Genomic DNA, 26,139 nt, shown 5'->3' on the forward strand with positions numbered 1-26,139 from the left:
AGATTCTTTATCTTACTATGGTGGATTGAGGACGTTTTTAAATATGACAAAAGTGTATACATACTAATGATTATAAAAGTTTAACATGGTTTTTAATATTATAATATACGAAAAAAATATATATATATTTAATGTATAAAACCTGCCTGGTTAGTGTAGTGGTTAAACTCGTTAAAAATTGCAAAATCATCTGATTTTTGAAGTCGAGAGTTTTAAGGTTCTAGTATTTGTAATGGCTTGCTTTTGTGTGGATTTGATTGTTAGACTGCGGATACCGATGTACTTTGATGGATGCGTTTCAAATTAACCACACGTCTCAGAAGTGGTCGACCTGACTCTGTTTCAAGACTATATGTTTACCGGTATATTCACACTTATATTGCACTACATCCGCAGCTACGTCAGGCCTGGTAAGCTGGTAGTGGTGACTGAAGTTACTAATCTATATACACACACACTCAGACCAGGCAGTAACTGGGAAACTGGTTGGATAAATATATATATTGTCTCTACTTAAAATAATTATACAAATTTTATTTAATTTTCAATTTTAAAACGTGACTAATTAAAGAAATTAGCTATTTTTAACCAGTAATTATGCACTTTATTATTGTTAATCTTATTTCTGAACCTAAAAATCATTTTGATCCAATCCTAGACCACTATCTGGTAAATATAAGATGTAAAAAAAAAATAAAAAATGTGTTAATTTTGAATGATATTTCACGTGGATAAAAAAAAGTACTTTGAATTTATAATTGTTGTGTACATAAAAATAATTGACAATGAACAACAAGCGAACTTACAAAATCTACGTAGTCTTGTTTAAAAAACAACTTCCTTTTTCCAGGGAAAATTTTTTTGTAGTATCTTATTTTATGATAAATGAGAAACAATAAATATGATAAAAAATTTATATCTATAAAAAAATTATATCTATTTTTATCCGTTCTATTTATCGTGAAAAAATTCTCATCAGCTTAAGATTTTTCTGTAGCTGGCTAATTAGTTTATTAGTAAATGTTGGCTTTTAGATCAGACTGATGTCGAGTTCGATCTGGACAAATTTCTGAGCACCATTTTATTTTTTCTCATTTTCTTTGTTAAAATAGTACAATTTTATTATTATTTCCGATGTCATAAAATAAAATAAATTTATGAGTAGCTTAAATTAGCTAAACTTTTAACACACTATCAAATATTTAAACATAAACATTAATTTTTTTCATTTTAAAATGTTTACCTTAATCGTTATTTACCTCTTGGTTTAGTTATAGCGATAGTTGTTCCACGTCTATTCATTTCTAACCACAGTGAAAAGTCATTACCAATGGTAGTTACCAAAGAAAATATTGGGTAACGTTATGATGAAATTTCAACCAATTATAAGATTTTATCTTAAGATCTATGAAAACTATAAAACAGATATAGTCTAAGAAACTTACAGTCTAATCGATGGAAAGAATATTTATAGCGTTATCAGCTCGACTGAACAGCCATTATCGTCAACTTTTAATTATTAAAATTTATAGAAATATTTTATGAAATATATTTCATTACATTACATCAGTGATTCCTTTAATAATTTCAATTCCATCAAGTTGATTTTCATTTTAACATGTAAGAATTGAAAAACAAATCAATTTTCTGAATTTATTATGATATGTGTAATATATATATAGAGTGGTTCATTTTAATCGGCGATTAAAATACTAATAATAGGCGATTTTCTCGTAAAATACGCACAATATAAAATATGACCTAAACAGAAATTACTCAGATTGGAAGGGGACATCTTAGGGTGACTCTAACCTTGACTTTGACTTATTTCAATGTTAACACAATTTTTTGAAATGGAGTGACTTTATTTTTGATCCGACCAATGAAAACAGCAGAAAATTTTATATTGAAATATGTGGTCATAAATGACCTTGGACCTGTTTCAGGGTGTTTTATTTTAATCGCTTCAGGCGATTTTCTCATAATGTTTGCACAAAATACAAGAAATTACCTAAACAAAAGTTACTCAGATTGCAAAGGGACGATTAAAATGAAACATCCTATATATATATATATATATATATATATATATATATATATAGATCCACAGATGTAGGTCAAGCATTTCTTTAATTTATATTTTCATTTACGAAGTAGATTGTGTGTGTGAAATATGGTTTTAATAATGCCGAAAATACAATTTACAATTTTGAAAAGGTTTTTGGTGTCAAGGAAATCGGAAAACTGTAAAAAATAGTTTTTATATCAGTTTCTGCCTTGGGAATAAAAATTACATACCGCAACCTAAGTAACTTAGTAACCATTTCCGTATTAAGTGGACCATTTTTCAGTATGCATCGATCTAAAAATTACAATTAAAAGAAAATTTTTTGTTTTTAGTGATTGAATGATATTTGTTAAACTTCTTGTTTTTATGAAAATACAGTCCTCAATAATACGTTATATTAAATATTTAAAATCAAAATTTTCCGTTTTATAATCATTAATGAATATAGCAAAACATTATTGTAATATATATTTATAAGCAATTAAATTCAAGACTTTTGTAAATAATTTTGTTGTGAAAGTGCAATTTAATTAACACGATAATCAACAACTAATTGAAGGGAAATTCTTTAGAATTAACTAAACTATTAAATGATAAAAATTAATTACTTGTCTTCCTGGATTAGCTTGATCTCTTTCTGATGCACCGAAGTATATGTACATAACGCTATCAATAAGATCATGGTCATGAAGATCTGTGTCTACCAGACTATCATCCGGTAATGCAACTGTAACTTCTTCTTCTTCTTCTTGCATTCCAGTGTCTGGTTCTGGAAGGACACCGGCTTCTTCGTAACCTAAAATAGGAAAAATAGCAAAAAAATGTAAAATAGTTTTCTTTATAAGGTAACGTAACATGATTTAGATAAAAATAAATTTTTATAATTTATAGATGCAAATTTTTTTTTTAAATGTAGCTTTCCTGTATGCGATTTGTTTAGAATTTTGGTTTACTCTAAATACCTGTTTGACTCTTTTTTGTTGAGTTAAGAGCGACGTAGTACACTGATTTTGATATTTTTATAATTCCTCCTTGTGTTAAATTATGTTTTAGGCTTGTACGTAATGTGATTGTTAATAAGATCGATTTGTGATAAGAAGTTTCCTGAACAAATAGTTTTCTATTTGATCTGAGTTACTTTTTCATGAAATTAAAATACAGAGCCGGGAGGCAAAAACGAGAAATTCATAGCAACAAAATTTAAGCATTATTGGTAGGCCTCTAATCTGGGTATATGCTGATCATGTTTCCAAACTGATGTACAAAAAAGTTGCTATTTTGTACTTATAACGAAATAAGCAAAAAATAATTTCTTGCTTAAACTTAAATTTAGATAAAGAATCAACAAATTTACATATAAATTACTAAATTTAGGTGAAAACGGACTAATTACCAATGTATAATAATACATTATGGGTTTATTTTAAAATAAAGTACTTAGTCTTATTAAGTACTTAATTAAGCATACTTTTGATTAAATATTTAATATAAAAAAAGCCTTCACTTTAAACATCCCCCAAGGACTAAGAAACAGAAAAACGATACATTTAATAATTCCTGTGGATAGTTCTTATACGCTAAATATAAACTAAAGAAAAATATTTTTGTTGACTATGGAAACGCATTTTGGAATTTCCGTTTAAAAATCCTTAAGAAAGTGAAGTTGGATAAAATCGTTTCGAATAGGAAAACAATTTCTTACAAACATGACGATTGAAACATGTTAGGTAACGTTGCACAGCTTCTCTCCGGCCATTGAGAATTTGGTGAATATTTACACCGATTTGGGAAGCGAGAGATGCCCAACTGTATATACTGTCGCCTGGTTGATTCACCTTACATCTTACATACATTTTATGAATGTGACAGATGGATCAGCTGTAAACAGAGAGCAGTCCTTGGATGGATAACGCCCGAAAACACTGTAAGCTATATGATACAAGGGATGGTAGAATGGAATGTTATAGAGGTTTAGCCACGGAAATTGTTCAGAGGAAAGAAACAGAGTTTCTTGATTGGAGCAGGGAACAGCATGTATAAAAAAAAGAAAGCGGAAGACCGAGACCCGGCTACTAGGGGGTATCTGGGAAAGGCATAGCCGGACTTGGTTTCTCTCCCTGGTGGTTTGAGACAGGAAAGAGGCAAGATCGAGTCCCGGTTACTGTGTCCCGGTTATTGGGGCCCGAAAACTAGTTACCACGCCTCAGTGATTTTCGGCAGGGAAATGAAGTGAATATAAGATCCACCCCCTTGGGTTGAGTATTGCTTGAATTCCGATCTGACCTAGGAGAACAGGAGAAAAAAAAAAAAGGTAACGTTATTATTAATTATGATTGCCAACTCCTTACTGCCAACAGAAGGTTTCCAGTAATTTGAGAATGTAAGATTGTATCCTATTTCTTACATTTTGGGGTTTAAAGTAAATCCTTATTTTTTGTTTATTAAATAATTAATCGAATGTATACTTGTTTAAGTATTTGAATGGTTTGATAAGACTCAGTAATACTTAATTAAGTAAAATATAATTTAATTTTTTTTCCAGTTATTTTTTTAAATATAATCTTTTTATTAAAAATAATTATTGTAATGCGAAATTTGTCTTGACTAATATCAAAGAAGACTTTACATAATTGTAAGTAAAATGTAAAAAAAAATATTTCTCTTGTTAATTAACAAAAGGAAAATCAAGAAATTTTCAGTTTCAAAAATTACAAAGCCTTTTTTATAAAATATACGCATAGACGTTGTAGGTAACTCAAAGTTTTGATTTGATTTAATTTATCTACATCAGTTCCAAAGTTTGTTTTTATTAGTTTTTATTTGTTCCGTGAAAATATAAATTTTATGATAATTCGCAGATATTTTAATATATTTGGATGAAGTTCGTTTTTTATATAAACCATGTCTACTTAAATTTTGTCATATGTTTTTACAGATTGTGTATTTCTGTGACGTGTTCATATTTTATTAAAACTATTAAACATATTTTTTAAATAAGTTCCATGCATACTGATTTTTATATTTTAATGACAACTGATTAAGTTTTTTGAAATGATCTCTGCTTTTTAAAAGGATTACTTTTATAACAAATTAATTAAAAACAAGTTTTAGTTAATATATCGTAAAACAATCCATTCTGAAAAATTAGAAATCAGAATGTAGAAAGAATAATTAAAAATGTTTAATTTACTTAACAAATTTGTAATGCTAGAATGCAATTTAATAAACTATCTCTCTCTCTCTCTCTCTCTCAAACTCTCTCTCTCAATCTGTATCCCTCTTTCTCTCTCTCTCTCTGACAATCTCTCTCTCTCTCTCTCTCTCTCTCTTTGCAGCTATATAAAAATTAGATTAGTGACTACTTGTTTACATTTTTCCGAAGGAACAAGTAAAAACTAATAACTGTTTATAGCTTGAATGTTGTAAATATGATATATTTTACTTTAATAAACTGCACCACCTTAATTTAGGTACTGATTAGTGTTACATTGATTCTATTTTGTTCAAATTGCCATGACTAGCTAAATTATTAATTGATTTTATTGACATTAGTCAACTACTAAAATGAGTAAGTTATAAGCAACGTTGTTAAGTTTTTCAAATGTCTTCTCTTAGGTATTCGTTTAAATGTTTTGTATTGAAATAATGGTAAAAACATTCGCTTATCACACGCATTATTATAAATTAAGATTACGCACGTATATTGATAATTAAATAGCCCAAATTGTAATCGGCTCTGAATTTCAGAACTAGTAACGTGAAATACATTATTGATAAAAGTAAAAAAATTAATTAAATTTATTTTATTTAGTCCTAAAAAACAATAACATTGAGAAGAACATTTTATTGCAAATTGTTTGTAGCATATTTAATCGCGATGTTGAATAATGGTGTAATAACAGAATGTTTATTTATTTATATTATTGTTCTTCCTAAGAAGGAAGGCTAAAATACTGATGGAAAACTAAATATTTAATTTTATAGTTCTCAACAAATTCTTTGTATTGAAATGGAAAATGATAGTCAATATTAGAGTGAACAGTAATGGTAGGAAGTTTTTTTGATCGATTTCTTTTTTTTCCAGTACTATGAACTTCTGCAGAGAATCATCATAAAAAATAAAAGAAGCAAAAAGAGGGAAAATAAAGAGTAAGAGTGAGCGAAAAAGAGATACGATCCTCCCTCACTAACAGGATGTACGTGTGCGGTGTGTGTTTGTGAGAAAGTGGTGTCAACGAATATTGGTCCTTTAACAGCTACTAACTCAATATTCTTTAAAAAACAAGGGGTAAAAATTACTCAATCAGAGCTAAACAGATTTAACTGTTTTTAGATATAGGTTTACTATTTTTCACTTAAAAAAAAAAACAAATTAGGTGGAACTAGAATATTCTCCTCTATTGTCTCACAAAAAAAAAAAAATCGTCCGGAACTGGGATACCTTAGAAATAAAGAACGAAAACGGAACTTCAATAAATTTAAAATTAGATGCTCATTTCGATTTCTTGGGTAGTTATCATTAGTTGAAAAGAGGCGACAAAATGTTTATTAGTATCTATAACTGGGCGTCCATCAGCTTTTGATGCTGTTTGAATAAATACATTTGAAAAAGTAAACACAATTTAATAAAAGTGAATTTTAAAATACATAAACGACTTATGAAATAAATTATAACAAAAACCTAACAAACGACTTGAGTTCCTTCTACTTTTGATTTCGATGGTTATCTTGTATAATATTTTAATACTGTTTTTATTTTTTTCTTGAAATTATGGGCATTGACTTCTGTGGTCATTAGTCCTTGTCTCAATCAAAAATGAAGAAAAACTTTTCCATCTCTAATAATGAAAACTAGTGACCTAGTCTATATTTGTCTAGCCATCAAAAAATAGCCTTGTCATAAAACACAAAACCCAAAAACAAACACACACACGCAAGATAAAAAGGTTACATCGAGTCCTTGTCACTTAAAAACCTACATTTATTTCTAAATAAATGTTGTTATATCTGTCAAAAACTGGTTTAATAATCCTGCAATTCTTAAAAACTCATCCTTAATTAAAATTAGTTAGAAAACTTATAAAAACTAACTGTCATATTATCTAACATCTAGATTTGCTCTTAGACCACCCTGTTTTGTTTCTATTTTCATCTTTCTGACGGCTTTCATCTCGAATTCCAGGGTTTCTGAGGCCACGGAGATGGAACCTTCCGACCTCAGAAGTAAATCATGGAGGATGTCTTACTGCTACCATCAGATGATGACGATAGTAAGCATAATGATGGTGAAGTGAGCATCTCGTCGGTACTGTGTGTGAGGCGGCTGAAATGCTCGCCCACACATTTAATGGCTTCTGTGATTTCGGGGGCTCTATTATAGGTCGTCCAATATCCTCTTTTTCTAATATTTTATCTCTTGCCTCTCACTTCTCTAAATGAGGATTTTTTCGATTTGTACTTCAACAATTTTGGCTTCACTTTCATTTACCTTAGTCCTCGGTGGAGAAGAATTCTTGTTGTTCACATCTGTTGTCTTCTTTACCGCTGGTTGGTCATTGATTAAATTTCTCATAAATAATATGATCAACAATACTGGCTCAAGCTGGTGCTGGTTATAAAAGCGTTGTGAGCCATAGCAATCTGTGCGTAAGACACACTATCTTACGCAATCAATTTAAATAATTTTTTCCACTTCGAAGTAGCTGATCTTTTGAATGGTCTTTACTTCTTGAATTGCTACTTCTTCCTTATATGTTGGACAGTTCTTGGTTGGTGATGGCCTAAAGATTTACATAAACAGGTGTATCCCTACACGAATCATCTGGATGTAAATTTTGACCATAAACACAGATCTGTTTTCTTGTAAAACCTGCTGCTGTAAGTCCGAATCATTGACACTCGATAAGTCCGAATCGTTGATACTCGATGTACCACAATGGAGTCGAGATATTTGGACTTACATTCAATCAATGGAATTAAGCCTTTAATTTATCCAGACACTTCGTTTTTTTGAAGATCAGGTCGAGCGACGCGGAGGGTATAACATGTCCCTTTCTTCGTGTGTTTAATTATCGACAAGTAAAAACTCCGTGTTCAAGTAACTCTTCGACGATTTTCTCTTTGGTGTAGTTCAGCAATTCCATGCAGGCTTTGAGGCATTTAACATGTGTACCATCTGGCCTAACCTCAGTTCAACACTCCAGTTTTCTTTATCTTGAGTATTGGTGACGATTGTGAATCGTTGCCGATTTCAACAAACAGTCCAATAGCTGTCTTTCTAGCCTCCTTTACCGGTTCTCTAGACGTTTCTGTAATGCCTTGAGCTACTCCAAATTGACTAATCTTGCCAAACTCTCCTTTCCTTTGATAACCAAATATTTCGGTATCCCTGCGTTGTATTTCAGAGAAACTTATTCGATCCGTCTTTTGCAGTTTGTAAACTCTACCCCTTCTTTCTTTTCGTTTGTGAAGACAAAGGCTCTTCAAGGCGAAGGGTTTTATGCAGGTCCTCTGCTACAAAATTTGTGGAAGTTTATATTTCCATAAAAAAAAACAGTTCTCAGTCAATATGTCACATAGTGTGGTCGGAAGGCGATTCAGTATAATTGATCCTGCCTGGGTTCCCACAGTCTTAACTCACCGGGTTGGTCTAGTGGTGAACGTGTCTTCCCAAATCAGCTGATTTGGAAGTCGAAAGTTACAGTGTTCAAGACCTAGTAAAGTCAGTTATTTTTATACGGATTTGAATACTAGATCGTGGATACTGGTGTTCTTTGGTAGTTGGGTTTCAATTAACCACACATCTCAACGGTCGAACTGAGACTGTACAAGACTACATTTCATTTACACTCATACATATCATCCTCATTCATCCTCTGAAGTATATTCTGAACGGTTATTAACTGAGGCTAAACAGGAAAAAGAATGGGTTCCTACAGTCAACCTCCTTCCACAGAGATAACCATGGTCGTGGAGTCAGCTACTACTGTTCCGCTATACCGACATCCTAGGGCTCGGAGCCCTAGCACGGAGCAGTAAGGGCTCCGATATCCTTATCATGGAAAAATCTCTGCCAAGGACTAAAGTGACTGACTCATGTTGAACGAGGCAAAACTTCGGCAGAGCACGCTCACATCAGTTCACTCCAAAACCGGTTTCCATTACCGGGTTGAGCACTCCTCTCCGCATTCAACTCAACTTCAGCAAAAACAAAACACTCTCATGTCTTCCTATCCTGCTGCAAGCAGGGAAAACGAGAACCAGAACCGCGATCATTTCAAACAGCTCGGGACTGCTAATCCTGTACTACACAATAAAACATACTCCTTTAAATTTAATCTTAAATATCCATTTTTATTAAATTTATTTTTCATTTTAAATATTTAGTTTTCTTTTATATTTTATTTTTTTTATTTATTCTTAGTTTAACAATTCATACATTCTGACTATTTTTCGAATCATCAAAAATATAAATTTAGTTTCAGATTTTATAATCGGAATAGTCTTGAGTGTTTTTATTTGATATTTTATATTAATTTCAAGATTATTCGTTCGTATCTATCATCAATCCGTTTTCTGTCATAAATGTGTCAATCTATCATTAATTTTTAATTAAACAAATTTCTCCCGTTCACGTAATCTAGATGTAAAAGTTATCGAAACTAAGGAAAAGGCTGAAGGAAAAGGAAAAGGATGAAGGAAAAGATGAACTACGAAAAAGGATGAAGGTAAATTAAATGCAGTCGGCCGAGATGTAAAACCAAGCTACTGCATTTACCATATTAGAGGCATATTTACCTTGGATACTGTTTAATATAAAATGAATTGATCTTCCTCATTAAGTTATTTTTTTTTTAAGTACTGTTTGGTCTAACTTCTCTTCTTGGGTAAAGTCTTTGTTTCAGGGGATAAATTTAACTATTTATAATTTTTGGCTTTAAAGTTTGCTTTTATTTATTAATATGTGTAACATTTAAATAATATTTCTTTTATACTAAATTTTGTATCAACTAAATTTATACATTACGTTCGATATGAATATTACGTATATGTTTTAATTAATGGTTATCTTTAGTTTAAAAGAAAATAAGTCTTCATATTGATGTGCGAGTATAACACCGTATGTAGGGTACATTGTTAATGTAGGCCTGCATGCAATGTAATGAATATGCTAAAACTTCGTAGAGTATCGAATAACAGAGGCAAGATGATAGCAAATTAACTTCGTTATTTTCAATAGAAAATAATTCAAAGTTGAGATCCTTTAGTTTAGAAATTACCTTAATTTTTTCTTCATCAAAAATCATTTTAAATGGATGAATATATATATATATATATATACATGTATATATATGTATACATTATATTGTAAAGTGTATAATACGAGCATATACTATTCATTATTCTAAAGCTTCTTTAATACGCAACTTTTATGTGTTTCCAAATTAATTTTCCACCAATTATTTTACTTAAAATAATTTCTTTTTGGGATCCTGCTATGCACATGGCAGTATGGTACTTTTTATTGTTTGGCCATTTTTTTTTTTCATGTAAATGAATTTACTAATACACCTTTGAACATAATTTTAAAACTTCATGTAGCAATTAAAAATTTAATTAAATTTAAAATAAATTATACCATATATTATAACGTAAGGATAAAGGTAAGGTTAAACTAGGTAAGGAGAGAGCAGATTTAATTACACAGGACCGAGGTGCTTGTTCAATGTGGACGACAGAAGCAGGACGTAAAGCTCTCTACTGTAGGCTACGGTAATCAGTACAAACGCTCGCCAAGATTACAGGCCACTCATGCTTATCACATCACGACACCTGCACCTTTAATCCTTCTGAAACATTCCTTATCAACTTGTAACACCACATTTTACGCCACCGTTACAAACACTAAACTATTATTTTAAACGTAGCAGTGTTACTTACCGTACTTTTACAATCAGTGACACTCATTTAGGGGTAACCGAGAAGTGACAAAGTTTAAATTAAAATAAGGTAACGAGAAACTGAGTCTAATTACTGTGCGAATAGATTTACAAAAGAAAATTACATATCATTTTGTAAAACTGATGTAATGGAAAATAGGAAAACGATAAAAAAGTTTATTTTCAATTAAACATACACAAGCACACCGAGTAAAACTTTTCTACTGCAAAATGTGAAACTAAGTAAAATAACTTTTCTTGCGGGCAACGTTATAAGTAGAGAGATAATTAACAAAAAATATAGATTTATATCCCATGCTATAAACTTCATCGTATCTAATTTATTATGTTTGAACTGAAATTTTTTGTGGTTTAGTAAATTCTTCAGAGGAAATCTGGTAAATTTACTCTATTGAAAGACTTTTATTTCCTAAGAAGCCTGATTTTAAGAGTGTAGAAATTATTATCTAATCAGAAAGAATGTAGACTCTTTTTTTTGAGTTGTATTATTATTATTATTATTAATTTATTTTCGATATTAATATTTTTCTTTAACACCTGAGCTTGGGATTATTAGAAAATCTCACTTAAAATAGAATGTAATATTTTATTATTTATTTTAATTTTAAAGTAGTCTTTGACACAACTTAGTAGGTGAATTTAGTTTTTTAGTAAAATTAGGTTAGAATATAATCCCCAAGTTTGATAACGTACTGAAAAATCTATAAATTCCAATATAAATTCTCAATATAATAGTATATTTACAATTTTAAGAAAAAAGTGGATTGAAACAAAACAGAGTTATTTACAAGTTAATTAAAAGTTATTAAAAATGAGAAAAGGAAAAAAGACGTGAGGCAAGGATGTAAATTTTGTTCATTGTTTTTCAATTAGTATATGTAAGATACAAGAAAATAACTTAAAAGAGAAATTTACTAATGAATCATGAAAACGTATTCTATACTGCTACCAGAAATTCCCTATTTATTTGATTTATAAATTATTTTCAATAACATAATTCCTTTTTTATTTATTTATTTTTTGTAAGGTATTTCAATAAATAAAAGCTGAATTACGTAATAACGAAATCATCTGACCGCTATATTCCTTTCGTCATACTGACGTTTTGTTATAGCGAATCCTATAAAATAATTATGCAAAATTAAATTTATGATTTATTTAAATGGTACAGGTACGGCGTTAAGGAAAATTGATTAACAGAACAAAACAGTAATTAATGAATTATTGTCTACTTTAAAAATAATCCGTAATTTTTTACTACAATACCTTTTTAGTTGCGTCATTTAAATGGAAATTTTGAACGGAATTAAAATTTTGAAAAATATGTTCGGGAACATCAGGTAACGTTGTGAGATATGATTGAATATTTGTTAAACATTTGTTTACATCACTCACAGAGAATTGTATTTCGTCTGAAACATCGTCTTCATTTTCACTAATACTGCTTTTTGATTCTCAAGGTAGTGAAGTTGAAACTGACGAAGCAGAAAAAGCCTTTACGTTCTCCAGAATTTCTTTGTCGCTGATTTTATTCCGAACCAGTAGAAAGGTCATCCACGCTAACATAATCCTGGAATGTCAATGATTTTTGGAATAAGAACTGAAGAATTCACTGCTGAATTCCACAAGGCCCTCCCTTCTTTTTCTGCGATATTCTTTAACGTCAGGTTTAATGGTTGATTCTTTTACAACAAAGGATCTGAAATCATTTCGCAAGCATGTTTGAGGTTTTTTCGTTTGAATTTGAATCTATAATAAGTAGTATTTTATAAACGAATTTTGATCTGTACTGAACGTTTCCAGTTCTTAATATATCCATTTTAAAAGTTTGTAGATCCTAAATTATTCTTCCCCATCATTCACCTCTCCTTTATTTGTTAAAAACTTGCACTCAGATATGAAGGAGTTTTCTTAGTTTTCGAGTTAAATTTCAACGTATAACTTATTACTTCTTAGATACAGCCTTTTTTTACATCAAGTAATTAAACTTTTATTCTATTTCTCATTCATTCAATTTTTATTATCTCGGTACATATTATATGTGTATTTTTCAATTGTTTTTAGTTAAAAAATTATATTAAGATTATGTTTAATTTTCTTAACTGTCGAAAATCCCAATAATTTTTGTTTTATTTTAATTTGTTTTTAGTAGAGTTTTCTCATCTTACGTTCCTAAGTATATCATTAAGTTGAATACCAAATCAAGTTAATTTTTCCTATAGCCTGTGACGAAAATTTGTGATATTTTGTAAATTTTATATTCTTAATGTAATATACTTTTTTCATAACTTCCTTTTAGTCTCATTACGTTTGTTGAAATAGCATTCAAGATCTTGAAAATTTCAAGAATCCACTTCTTTTCCTAGTATTTTCTCAACACCAATGTAATATGGATTTTGGCAAAGGAAAATTAAGTTTAATAAAAAATATATTTTACTAAAAAAATTTGTGTATTATTTAGTTATTTAAATAAATAATCATAAATTTATAGGTTTTATCAGCGTCACGGATGTAAACCGCATTATTATTAAACCGAATTTACTTTCTGCAAACCGAATTACTTTGCTAATTTAAGGATACAAAGTTTGATTTTAAAAAAAAATTCAGTACGTAAGCTTTTAGTCATGTAGCTCAGTAATATTTGATGAATCTTGAAAATAAAGAAAGAGAATAAATATGTTTGTAGTAGTGTGTTGTGAGTTTTTTGCTTTTAAGAATCCGTAGAGTAAAAACATCTACATACAGAAATATTTATGGAGGTTAAAATCCCTTTTTGTTGGGTATGTTTTTTTAGTATAATAAATGAACGCAAATAAAAGTTATATCGAGCAAAATAATTCATCGAGAATAATGAAAAATACAAAACTGAAAATTAAATCTCACTCATTAAATTTGTTTAAGCGCATCTAATTAAAAAAAAGATTACCTTGATCCAATTTACATTAAAAGATCATTAAGTTTATTTTAAAGAAAATTACAATTTTTTAGGCAAACAGTAAAAACTATGAAAATTGACATTACTTTAAAAAAATTTAATTTAAAAAAATAATCATCCGATTTTATTTGATGTCTGAAAATTTTCTCTTATATATATATATATATATATATATATATATAATATTATATTTGCACATAATGAATAAGAATAACTTCTTGTATTTTTATACATATGTTTACGTAATGATGTCACGTAATAAAAACACTAAAACGGTTACATTAATCGTTTAAACAGTTTTTAAGATCTACCTAAGGAGTAGTAGCAGGTAAAAGAATTGTAATTGATTTTATGAAATTTAAATCTTGTACCAATAGATATTATTAAAAATAATACAACATAACAACAACAAAAAAAATTAATTAACACCATTTCAACATCAGAAAAACTACTTTTGATGATACTACTTTTTTTTTACAAAAAGGTTTATATACAGTTCATCGTTTTACAAGAAAGTATTTTTATCTTTATCCAGTTATAACGATTTTTCTGTACTTATGACGCATAGTTTGCTTTTTTCTCTGGGGTAAGATCATGAAGTACTTAAGTGACATTGAAAAAATATTTCAGTATATAAATTCACATTACTTTCCGAGTGATATAACTAACATGGTGATTATGTTAAACTGAACCCCTTAATTTCCTTTATTTTTAACCACATAAAAGAAACATTATTAGGAAATTGTTAATCTCTCAACCACGAAATCTTACGATCAGGTTGTTAAGAGTTTGTACATCATTGGGTCATTATCCGGAACGCCCTGATTTAGATCGGGTAAGAAGAAGAATTGTTTAATTTGAATTATTATTTTTCAAAATGTTTTCTACCTTTCAGTCAAGCAAAAACCTCAACTGCATGTTAGTAGTATAATTGACTATCGGTTCCGCAAGCCCGTAGCCACTTTTGATTTTCAATGTTCAAATCATTGTTGAAAAATTATGTATTTGCATAGCCTAGTAAGAAACTCATTAATAGGACTGAACTGAATTTTGAATACCTACATCTCTGAACATCCTGTTACAAACCTGAATTTTGTCAAATTAAAAAATATTGCTGGGTTTGTAGCGCTCTTTTTCAAAATTTATTCTAATTTAGGATAAAATATACAATTTCTTTTTGTTGAAGAAATTATCGCTTCTTTCAAACTGTTTATTATCTAGCGTTCTTTGTTTACTTAATCGGCCGAGCGAACTGCATACAATTCATAGCCATAAGTTTTACCAAATTCTGTCATATCTTTTCCCAGCCACATAATACTCCAAGCACGTTTTAACTTCATCATAGTATCTATGTTTTGTTATTTCTAATGATGTTTGGAATTCAGACTTTTTTCTTATTGAAGCTTAAATATTTCAAGTGTTTTCTTTTCTTAAGTTGTGTCATAAGCTGCCTTTTATCACTGGTCATTTAATAATAATTTTAAGTCGTTGCCTCTCCTACTATCGTTTTTCTTTAACTGACTTACAGAAGTTTTCCTACTGTTTATATTAAAATATTATTAATTTAAATTCCAATATACTCATTAACTAAGTCATTTGACGAATTCTTACAATTTCGAATGGTTGTTTTATGCAATTTCAGTTTTTATTTCATTTTTCTTTCAGTAGTTCTTCTATTTCCATAGGGGAGTAAATAATTCAATGTTATTGAATCCGTTTGGACTCTCCCTGGATTCCTTCCAATTCTGAAAATCTGTTGGTTCTCACTCATCAAAATAAAAAAAATAAAGGTTATAAATAAATTACATTTTTTTTTTGTACAATTTACTTATATTTTTATAAAAAATATATTTTCTTCAAATAATAAAAGTTCATAAAAAATACCCTAGTGAAGCCTAGAACTTTAAAATTATTTTTAAAGAGATAAAATTATTTTCTTTTTATCAAAGAATTTTGCTTGCAATCTCAAGTCAAAAGTTAAATTTCGTAGAATTATTAAATAAAATACATAATTTTTCTCTTATTCTGAATACCCCAAGTATCCAGCATTTTGATAAAATACATCCTTTTCGAGGTATTGAAAAATATGTTTATTTTTGCCCATATTTTAACTTTAGTAGTATTTAGATCCTTTAATTCTTGGAATTCTTAATGTGTACCCTGTAACACTTACGAAAAAATTGGCAATTTTATTTTATACAAATATCATATTTTATGTGAGTCAAATGACAACATTTGACATCTTTTCATACCAAAACAATAATAAAAAAAAAATATTATAAAACATATATTTGTAACCTTTTAATAAGCAGTCAATATTTGATTTTTTATCTGGTAGGTTTTATTATCTTGCTTCTTATTAATTGATCCTAAATTTAAATAAATACTTATTTTTACGTTTAAAATATTGTAAATCATATTGGTAAATAATATAAATTGGTACAGGAAATCTTTTGAGTTGATATGATACAAGAGTTTTAGAATTTATCAGTACCTATGATCGATATTATAATTGGAAGTTAAGTTTTACACAAGAATGTCCAATATATTAATAGGAGTTTGTTTCATTAAGGAATTCTTGGTTCCCCAATAAACCGACGTACCATCAGTTTAATTGAGGTAAATAGTTAGGAAACAGTAACTCTAATTAACCTATCTTGGAGATAATGATTATTGTTTCATGAAATTTTGAGTTTCAGAACTTTGATGTTAGAGATCTTCATCTTAATGAAGCGTTTTCATTTCAAAAATAATTTTATATAGCTTATAACCAACATACTTGGCGTTTATAGACCTAGAAAAGGCATTCGATAACGTAGACTGGAATAAAATGTTCAGCATTTTAAAAAAATTAGGGTTCAAATACAGAGATAGAAGAACAATTGCTAACATGTACAGGAACCAAACAGCAACAGTAGCAATTGAAGAACATAAGAAAGAAGCCATAATAAGAAAGGGAGTCCGACAAGGATGTTCTCTATCTCCGTTACTTTTTAATCTTTACATGGAACTAGCAGTTAATGATGTTAAAGAACAATTTAGATTCGGAGTAACAGTACAAGGTGAAAAGATAAAGATGCTACGATTTGCTGATGATATAGTAATTCTAGCCGAGAATAAAAAGGATTTAGAAGAAACAATGAACGGCATAGATGAAGTCCTACGCAAGAACTATCGCATGAAAATAAACAAGAACAAAACAAAAGTAATGAAATGTAGTAGAAATAACAAAGATGGACCACTGAATGTGAAAATAGGAGGAGAAAAGATTATGGAGGTAGAAGAATTTTGTTATTTGGGAAGTAGAATTACTAAAGATGGACGAAGCAGGAGCGATATAAAATGCCGAATAGCACAAGCTAAACGAGCTTTCAGTAAGAAATATAAGTTGTTTACATCAAAAATTAATTTAAATGTCAGGAAAAGATTTTTGAAAGTGTATGTTTGGAGTGTCGCTTTATATGGAAGTGAAACTTGGACAATCGGAGTATCTGAGAAGAAAAGGTTAGAAGCTTTTGAAATGTGGTGCTATAGGAGAATGTTAAAAATCAGATGGGTGGATAAAGTGACAAATGAGGAGGTATTGCGGCAAATAGATGAAGAAAGAAGCATTTGGAAAAATATAGTTAAAAGAAGAGACAGACTTATAGGCCACATACTAAGGCATCCTGGAATAGTCGCTTTAATTTTGGAAGGACAGGTAGAAGGGAAAAATTGTGTAGGCAGGCCACGTTTGGAATATGTAAAACAAATTGTTAGGGATGTAGGATGTAGAGGGTATACTGAAATGAAACGACTAGCACTAGATAGGGAATCTTGGAGAGCTGCATCAAACCAGTCAAATGACTGAAGACAAAAAAAAAAAAAAATATAGCTTATCAAAATATACAAAAAATTACCTAAAATTCTAACGAGTAATTTCGTGAAAAACGTTTATTTAGTAACTTTCAAATAATAATAAGAATAATATAGATTAATGTATATTAAATTCATCGATATATTCGATGATAAAATATAAACTGTTATAGTTAAAATGAAAAAAAAAAAATTAATAATGATCTTTGATTAAATCAATTCTTAACAAACAGATTTATTTAATAAAAAATCAAACAGATTTTTCTAAAAAAATTAATCTCTTATATATATTTTTCAAATTATTGGTCGATGTTGAAATGTGTTATTCATAATTACCTTTAAAAATAATTGTTTTTTTTTGTTAGTTTCAAAAAACTCCTTCGACTGCAAAAAGTAAACGTAATTTCAAAAAATTAATTATGAAACTTGATCAATCAAATTGTACTTATTAAAAATACGATGTGGACCATGATGACTTTCTTGTACGCCTATTAAATTACATACACACATTTTTTTTAAACGAAAAGTACACAAAATTTATTTCAGTAATAAATTCTATATTTTTTTATTTTTTTAGATATTAATAATTATTAATAAATCAATATTTTAAATTAAAAACAAAATTAACAAAAAGAAAAAAGGAGTGAAGTCTGATTCGAATCGATGTGCCTTCCCTTGAACCAAATATTTCATTAATTAAAACTTTATTTGGCTATAACTCTGGAACCAATGAAAATAAATACGACTTATAATATTTCGTTGAAAAGGTCTCTGTGAGAGCTTATTACTGCAGATAAGAAAACGTCCAAAATCCAAATTTTTGGGAGTTTGGACTTTTTTGGACACTTTCGGTTCAGTTAATTGCAATCAAAAGAAGAGGTGCACAACTAGAAGTTACAATAGTCCTAAATCCAAAATTTCAACATCCTACAGGTAATCGTTTTTCAGTTATGCGAGATGCATACATACATACATGCGTACAGACGTCACACCGAAACTAGTCAAAATGAATTCGGTATGGTCAAAATGGATATTTCCGTTGAAATCTGAAAACCGAAATTTTTCGCGATCACAATTCTTCCTTTACTTCGTACAAGGAAGTAAAAAGAAATATATTTGTGCATAAAACTTGCTTAATTCATTTTATTATTATAGTTTTTTTTTTTTGGAAAAATTCAGTTAAAAATAATAGTAGTTACTTTCTTCTTAAACATTTGTTCAAAAAAATATTTTGCAATCCTGCCCATTTTGGCCGGAAGCCATTTAACGGGAAAACGTAACTTTATTTTAGCTTTATTTAAACTATAAATCTAAAATCATTTATTAGTAATGCAATACTACTATCCCGAATACCCATGTAATTGTGAGTGAAATATACGTCAGCTGCATTATATCTTAAATGGACCTTGATTACTGAGTTGAAAAAGCGTATAGAAGATCCTATCTTGGTCAGCTATACTTGAATTACATGGAATTTTTTTCAATTTATGTTTTCTGTACATTATAAAGATATCGGGTGAATTATTTGGAAAGAAAAATAGATCAGGAGTCATTTTTGTTGTTCCTTTAGAACTATCCAAGAGAAATTGGAAACTTGTTTTCCGCAAAAGTAGCAGTAAATATTTTTTCCTCCTTATCACTGATATCTTCTTTACTTGTTGATTCTGGAGATTTATATCTGACTTTTTAAAAAACATGGTGAGACATGAGAGTCGATAGAGTCTGTACATTCTTAGTGTGAATTGGTGAGGGTTATTTTGGACAGACCTAGTTACTCTATTTCCTGCCCCGTCGTTACAATGTAAATGTTAATTTAGGAGTCAGTATATTAGATCAGGGCATCTTCAACAGTACGAATAAAATATTTAAAAAAAAAATTTACAGTTAAATACTTTTAACAATTTTTAAATTTAATGGACAACTTCACTTTTTTTGAGTACAATTTATTTTTACAAGAAAAACAAATCAGATGTTTTAAATAACACAAGTTTATTTACAATTAGCTAATGAAATTTTTGATTTTTTTTTTCAATGTATTATTCCAGAGGATACGAGTAGTTGGATTACATGAGTTCTAAGAATATTATTTTATCTATACTTTTTATTATTTGGTAGACATTTCATTTTTCTCAGTGTTAAATCGATTTTTGGGTTAGCTTAATACCTCCGATAAGGGCTTCAAATATGAATCAGCCTTCGGCTGTGCCCATCCATGAAAATGTTTTGGCAACCGGTAGTACGGGTGCAACGTCCTTAAAAGCATGGATCCTTGTCACCTTGTAGTAGAGATCCAGGAAAACATTCTAGATACAGACTTATCAGGGACGATGTTGTATTTGATGTATCTGATCACAGCGAAACCGAAATTTAAAACCCAGACCCGCATGTACCACCTGTATCATGGCAAACTACATCGGATTTTCATGAACGTAACACAATACAGTTCTATATATCACCTGGTCATTTGCCGTTATTGAATCGTTTCCAAAACTTCTCGATGAAGAAAACCAACGTGGAAATCGATCAGAAGGACGCTACAACTTATAGTCCTGTATGGCTTCAATGATGATACGAGGCTATGCGAATTAATCAAAACAGTAATTGATAAATGTAACTACAATACTAGAATATTCAGCTCTAAACAACTACGAATTGATTTAAAGGATGTGGCAGCCTACAAAAAAAAGATTGACTTGGTGAGGGAACACTAACTGATTGGCCACCAGGAAGGATGAAATAGCTTTTCGTGTTGTATGAGAAAACTACATTTCTCTGTTCCAATTGTGCTTAACACAGAAGAATTTCAGAGTCACGATCGTGCAGTTCGTAACATTGCCAATGTGAGGCACCAAATTATAAAAGAGCCATTATTAACATTCTTTGTAAATCTTAGGCCAAGAAATAACAAGAAGGTGTATGAGTTAAAATATATCGCCAATTGTGGGTTTATCATTGACGCGTCCAGATGGTCTCCAGGGTTGGTGCGGAGTGTGTGTGCTATCAACAGTACAACCATACAAAAAATAGTATTTACAAAAGGATAATGGGGGGAAAACAGAGGCAAAGTGGGGGGAAAACAGAGGCATCAACTAAGAAACTTACTCCTACTGGAAATCAAGATAGGTAGGCTACATCCTTTAATTTGGATGATGAAACCTTACCATCATTTGTTGCATCAAAATGAGTGCTGAGCCAGACCCGAATTCTTCTACTTGTCCAAAATCTTACGCTGCGGCTGTTGATCACGATGCTCAGAATATTTCTGAGGATAAGAAACGTAAGCTAACATCCAATATTAATTTCTAGTACAAGAAACAGGAAACCTAATGGGAGTTACCAAGCTTTGTTAACGGCTAATGGACAAGTACGTTGGAGAGAAGTAGACGTTTCATTGGTTAGTGAATTTTTAGACATTGTCTGATTTTCGGAAACGCATTTTCCTGATTGAAATTTCCTTCGTGTTTGAGGTTACTCTATTTAATGTACTAACCATATAGATGGCAGAGCATACGGTGGTACGGCAGTTATAGTTTAAGACATCATAAAACATCATCAACCGTAAGATAAAAACATAAAACTTCATCAGAACGGATCACATTCAGGTGAATTCAGTAGAGATCCAGAATTGGCTTGGACCACTTAAAGTTTCTTCATTATACTGTCACCTTGTCACTTGAGTACTCCCTTCTCTCTACTTTGAGTAAATAGAGAATATGCGTTAACCAAGTAAAATCGAACTATGTGATATCACGATGAGGAGATAGTACTGCCCTTGATGGCGTTGTAATTCCGCAAACTGAGAGTGTGAGGTACCTAGATCTATTTCTTAATTGTCCCACTAATGTGGAAAATTCATACAAGAGAGAAGAGAAGGCAACTTGATATAAAGTTCAAGGGAATATTCAGGTTATTGGGCAGACGTTCTCATTTGTTCTTGTCTAATAAGTTGCACTCAACTATTATAAAACCTATCTGGTCCTATGGGGCCCCGCAAGCACAAGTAATGTCGACATTTTAAAGAGATTACAGAATAAGCTAAATGTACAACAAGAGTCCGTGCGGAAGAAGATAGAACGTTTCAGTTCACTACGAACTTCGGCTGAACTACCACTCAAATCACTTGGCAGTAAACCTACTAGACAATGGGATGACATTAGAAGGTTAAACTGACTACATGTTTTTTTGACCTAAGTATTCCTATAGTGTCTTATGTGTTTGTAGTAACTTGGAGGTGAGTATTGTGCATTATCTATTCGATTCTTAATTTAAAATTTTTTACATATACTTTTTTGTTTACATTAGTCAACATTCTTTTTATTTCTATTTATTATATCTTATTTTGCTTTCTATTGTTCTAGTGGTGTTAAGTGCCATTCGTAATTGATAATTATATGTGCTTGGCATAAAAGTTTTTATTATACTAGTGTGTAATTTTTGAGGAGATTCGCTGAGTGTTTCTTATCATATCAATTGGGATGTGATCCTATTTACTAAAGGTTTATGTAAATATAACCGATTGTAAATAAGCTTTGAAACAATAAAAAATACTTCAGTTTTTCAGCAGATTAAATATAGTGTATTTTATTACCCTAAATTATTATTGGTTTCTTCTTTTTTTTTTTAGAGGAACTAACGACTTTAACAATATGAGATAATTTCAAAAGTTTAAAATAAAAAAACCTAATTAACTTATTTATTTTATTAATATGATTTGGTGGTAATAGTACTGAAAGATTTATCCATAATTAAAAGAAAAATACATTAAATGAGGAAATTCTTATAAAATAAAATTATAAAATAAAATAAAACAAACTTATAAAATATAATTTTCATCTTTTATTGTAATTAAAAAGTGATTCATGAAGAATGTAGCAAACTTTCAGGTCATGTTATACTAGTAAAAATAAAGAAGAAAGTTCATATGACCATAGGTTCGGAAATCTATAATTATAACTTCCTGGCCTTAGGTTCAGGGTAAAAGCCCTAGGTTCTGAACGCGCTTCCTTACAGAGTGGCAGCTGGTGAAATATTTCGCCCTGATTTCTTCACCTTAGTTAAAATTAAGCCAGTCTGTAATTATTGAAACCCAAACTTAGGGGTAAATGTAATGTTTTTATATTAAATCTAGCTTGGAAAATAGATTCCAGAACTGTAATTTTAGTGGTGTTTTGAGAAATCTGAGGATAAAAACAAAAGATTAGGTTGAAGATCACTATTTTATGTTTGGCGTAAAATAACTTTTTATACAGGAAATTAGGAAATAAACTTACAAAAAATTTTAAAAAAGAACTTGTAGAGAACTTGATTCTGAGTAAAATGGTATGAAAATTATAAAATAAATTATTATAAATAAATTTACACAAAATTAATTTTCAATTAGCTTTAAAGATGTCTAATAGATTGTTTTATTGATGTATTGTTTTATTTGGTTTTCCTTTTTTTTAAATCTTGTTTCTTTTGATAGCTAGTTAACATCAGCGACATTATTTTATGTTTTCATTTTAATAACTTCGAAATTCTTACGTTTGTGCTTAGTTTCTGTGTACTTTATTCATACCACTTTACTTAGAATTCTCTACACGTGTTGTTCAAAACTTTTATGTGTTTTTTTACCAAATTATCGAGTATTAAGTTACGATTAACATAACATAGTGTATTTTTTACCCTTATCTTTTATCTTTTACCCAAGATTTTTCAAAAGCTGCTAAAAATAAAGTTCTGTAACTAATCCTTTTTTCAATTTTTCTGATTTTTCATTAAAACCACTAAATTTATCTCTTAATTGGGTTTCCATGAAACAGTCTCACTTATATTACTGAAGACACAGAGATCAGGGCGTAATATTTCGTCAGCGACAATCACTAACGAAATGTTTCTGAACTCATGTCTATGTGAACTTTCTCCTTTATTTTCACCAGTAGATGTTCTGAAAGTTTATTACATTATTCGTGAATCACACTATATATTTTCATTGATATCACGGATATAAAAATAAATAAAGAGTATAATAAATTTGTTAAATATCATAATAAATCATAATTATTTTTCTCAATAAATTTTAGAAATGAATAAGCCTATTTTTAAATTTTATAAATATGAGTACATGTTTTTAAGCTAATAATTATAATCGCGTTCAGGATCTTTTCTTAAGTTTTTATTGTTTATTCTTTTACCTCTTGTAGAAAAGTGCACTCGGTTATCAATGAACTTTATAAATAGAATTTTCAGTGTATATTTAAGAAAGTTAGTAAACTTCATTCTGAATGATATTTGATTGAATACTATTGGGAAATGAAGAGAAAATAACAGAAAAAAATTTAATTTACAAGAACTATAAGCTATTTTTACTTTTATAAAAAAAAAAATATATATGTAAGAAAAAAGTAATATAGACATTATTTGATATTTTAAATGTTTATTTTGTTATAAATAAACGTACTTTAAATTTACAATAAGGCATTTTTCTTTTTATTTAATTTATTGTAATTTTATTTACCTGAGGAGTTATACGACGTATCAGGATATTCAGCATACGTGTAATATTCTTCGTCAGAAGTTGGAGCAGAATTCTGTTTTGAAGGAACAGCTACTGTGTCTTGTTCTGATGAGCTATTATTTTTCAGTAAAGTATTTGTTTTCCAATGTGTTTGCATTTGGATATGGGCTGATGAATTCTGTGATGTATTTCGAGAAACATTTAAATTTTCTTCCATTTTTACTTTATTCTTCACCCTTTGTTTCATAGAAATATTTCTATACATAGAAATATTTTCTTTTAAAGCTTTAATTTTACTATTCTTTGATATACGAGTTGTATTTCTAACACCGAAATTATGCTTTCTATGCAATAATGGAAATGTTTCTGTATTATTTTTACTATTACTATTATTATTATTATTGTTACTGTTGCTACTCGTTAAATGTACATCGACTGTTCTCGTTCTTTCATGTGCATGATGATTTTCACTCAAAAGAAATATTCTTGGATCATTTAATGGAAAATTTGGAGAATTTTGCGTTTGTGAATATGAAGTTTTCGTGGGGATTTTTGGAATTGTATTTTTTTCACTGTTATCATTATTATTACTTGTAAGGTTTGTATGTCCAAAATTAAATCTATGTTCGGATAATCTATTATATATTGATGTCTTTACTGTTAAGTTACTGCTATTTTCATTTTGAACGACGGTGAAAGTTCTGTTTTCTGTACCTGTAAAACAAAAAAAAAAAAAAAATACTTAATTAGTTGAAATTACTAAAAAAAAAACTTAATACGTATTAATGAAGTAACAAGTTCTTAATCATACTATTTTATGAAAAATAAATAATACCAACTAACATATCATTAACTTTTGTAATTTTTTTTTGAAGTTCGTTGAATGGGTTGTAAAATAAGCACAAATTTAACCTTGCCCTAAGGTAGCGGTGCCCAACTTGTAGCTCGCAAGCATCTTGTTGTGCTCGCTTACCGGTTTTATGTGGCTCGCGTATTCAGAATCATCATGTTTTTAATATATATAAATTAATTTTTAATAGTGTCCATTTAGAAGATACGTCCCTTTCAGCCTAAGTGAACCGCTTAAAAATCGGCTGGTATTGAACGATGCGCACTTAATATGCACATCTACTGATATCTCCCACCTCTCTCCTTCCTCTTAATGCACCGAGTTATTATTCGTCGCGAGAGCAGTGTATGTATATTACTTTATAGTGATTGTGTGCTTTTATTTTTGTAATTTTTAACCCATTTCCGTACATATAAAGAGCGAAGTTAGAATTTGTGTATAAATAGACGAATGGTTTCAACCAGGTATAAAAATATTAATTTGATTTATTTTAAGGGCTAATAAACTAACAATTAAATTTATCTTACAGTTAGCCTAATTATATCTGAATATAAGTCAATGAAAAAGACATATTCTTGCCATTTTCAAGAAGATTGGAAAGAGAATTATTTTTTAATTTATTTTAAGAACAAATGTATTTGTTTGACTGGCGGTTCAACAGTTACTACCGGAAAAAAGTGCAACATAGAACGATATTTTACAACGGTTCGTAAAAAATATGTTATTAAATATTCTATCAAAAGTAAATAAAAAAAATTGAATATGAAAGAATTCAAAACCTCATTATTTGTTCAACAATCTATGTTTACCAAGTCCGTGACTAAATCAACAGCTGCTTCAAGTGCTTCATTTAAGATTACATATACTTGAAATGCACAAAAAAGCTTTGACGACGGCAACATAATTAAAGAAACAATGCTTTGTACATCAGAAACATTGTTACAAAGATTTAGAAATAAGAATGAAATTATGTCA

General features: G+C 29.5%; 1 protein-coding gene across 1 annotated transcript in view; it reads right to left on the reverse strand.

The window, feature by feature from the left end:
• The window catches only part of LOC142320317 (uncharacterized), a 523,747-nt gene that overhangs the window by 129,307 nt on the left and 368,301 nt on the right, over nt 1-26,139 (reverse strand). Inside the window, exons 5-6 of the mRNA XM_075358024.1 lie at nt 24,315-25,028; nt 2,677-2,864 (exon numbers count right to left, since the gene is read on the reverse strand). Coding sequence (XP_075214139.1) covers nt 2,677-2,864; nt 24,315-25,028 — 902 coding nt within the window. The remainder of the gene's footprint in view (nt 1-2,676; nt 2,865-24,314; nt 25,029-26,139) is intronic.

This window comes from Lycorma delicatula, chromosome 2, assembly GCF_047948215.1.
Source record: "Lycorma delicatula isolate Av1 chromosome 2, ASM4794821v1, whole genome shotgun sequence".
NCBI lineage: Eukaryota > Metazoa > Arthropoda > Insecta > Hemiptera > Fulgoridae > Lycorma > Lycorma delicatula.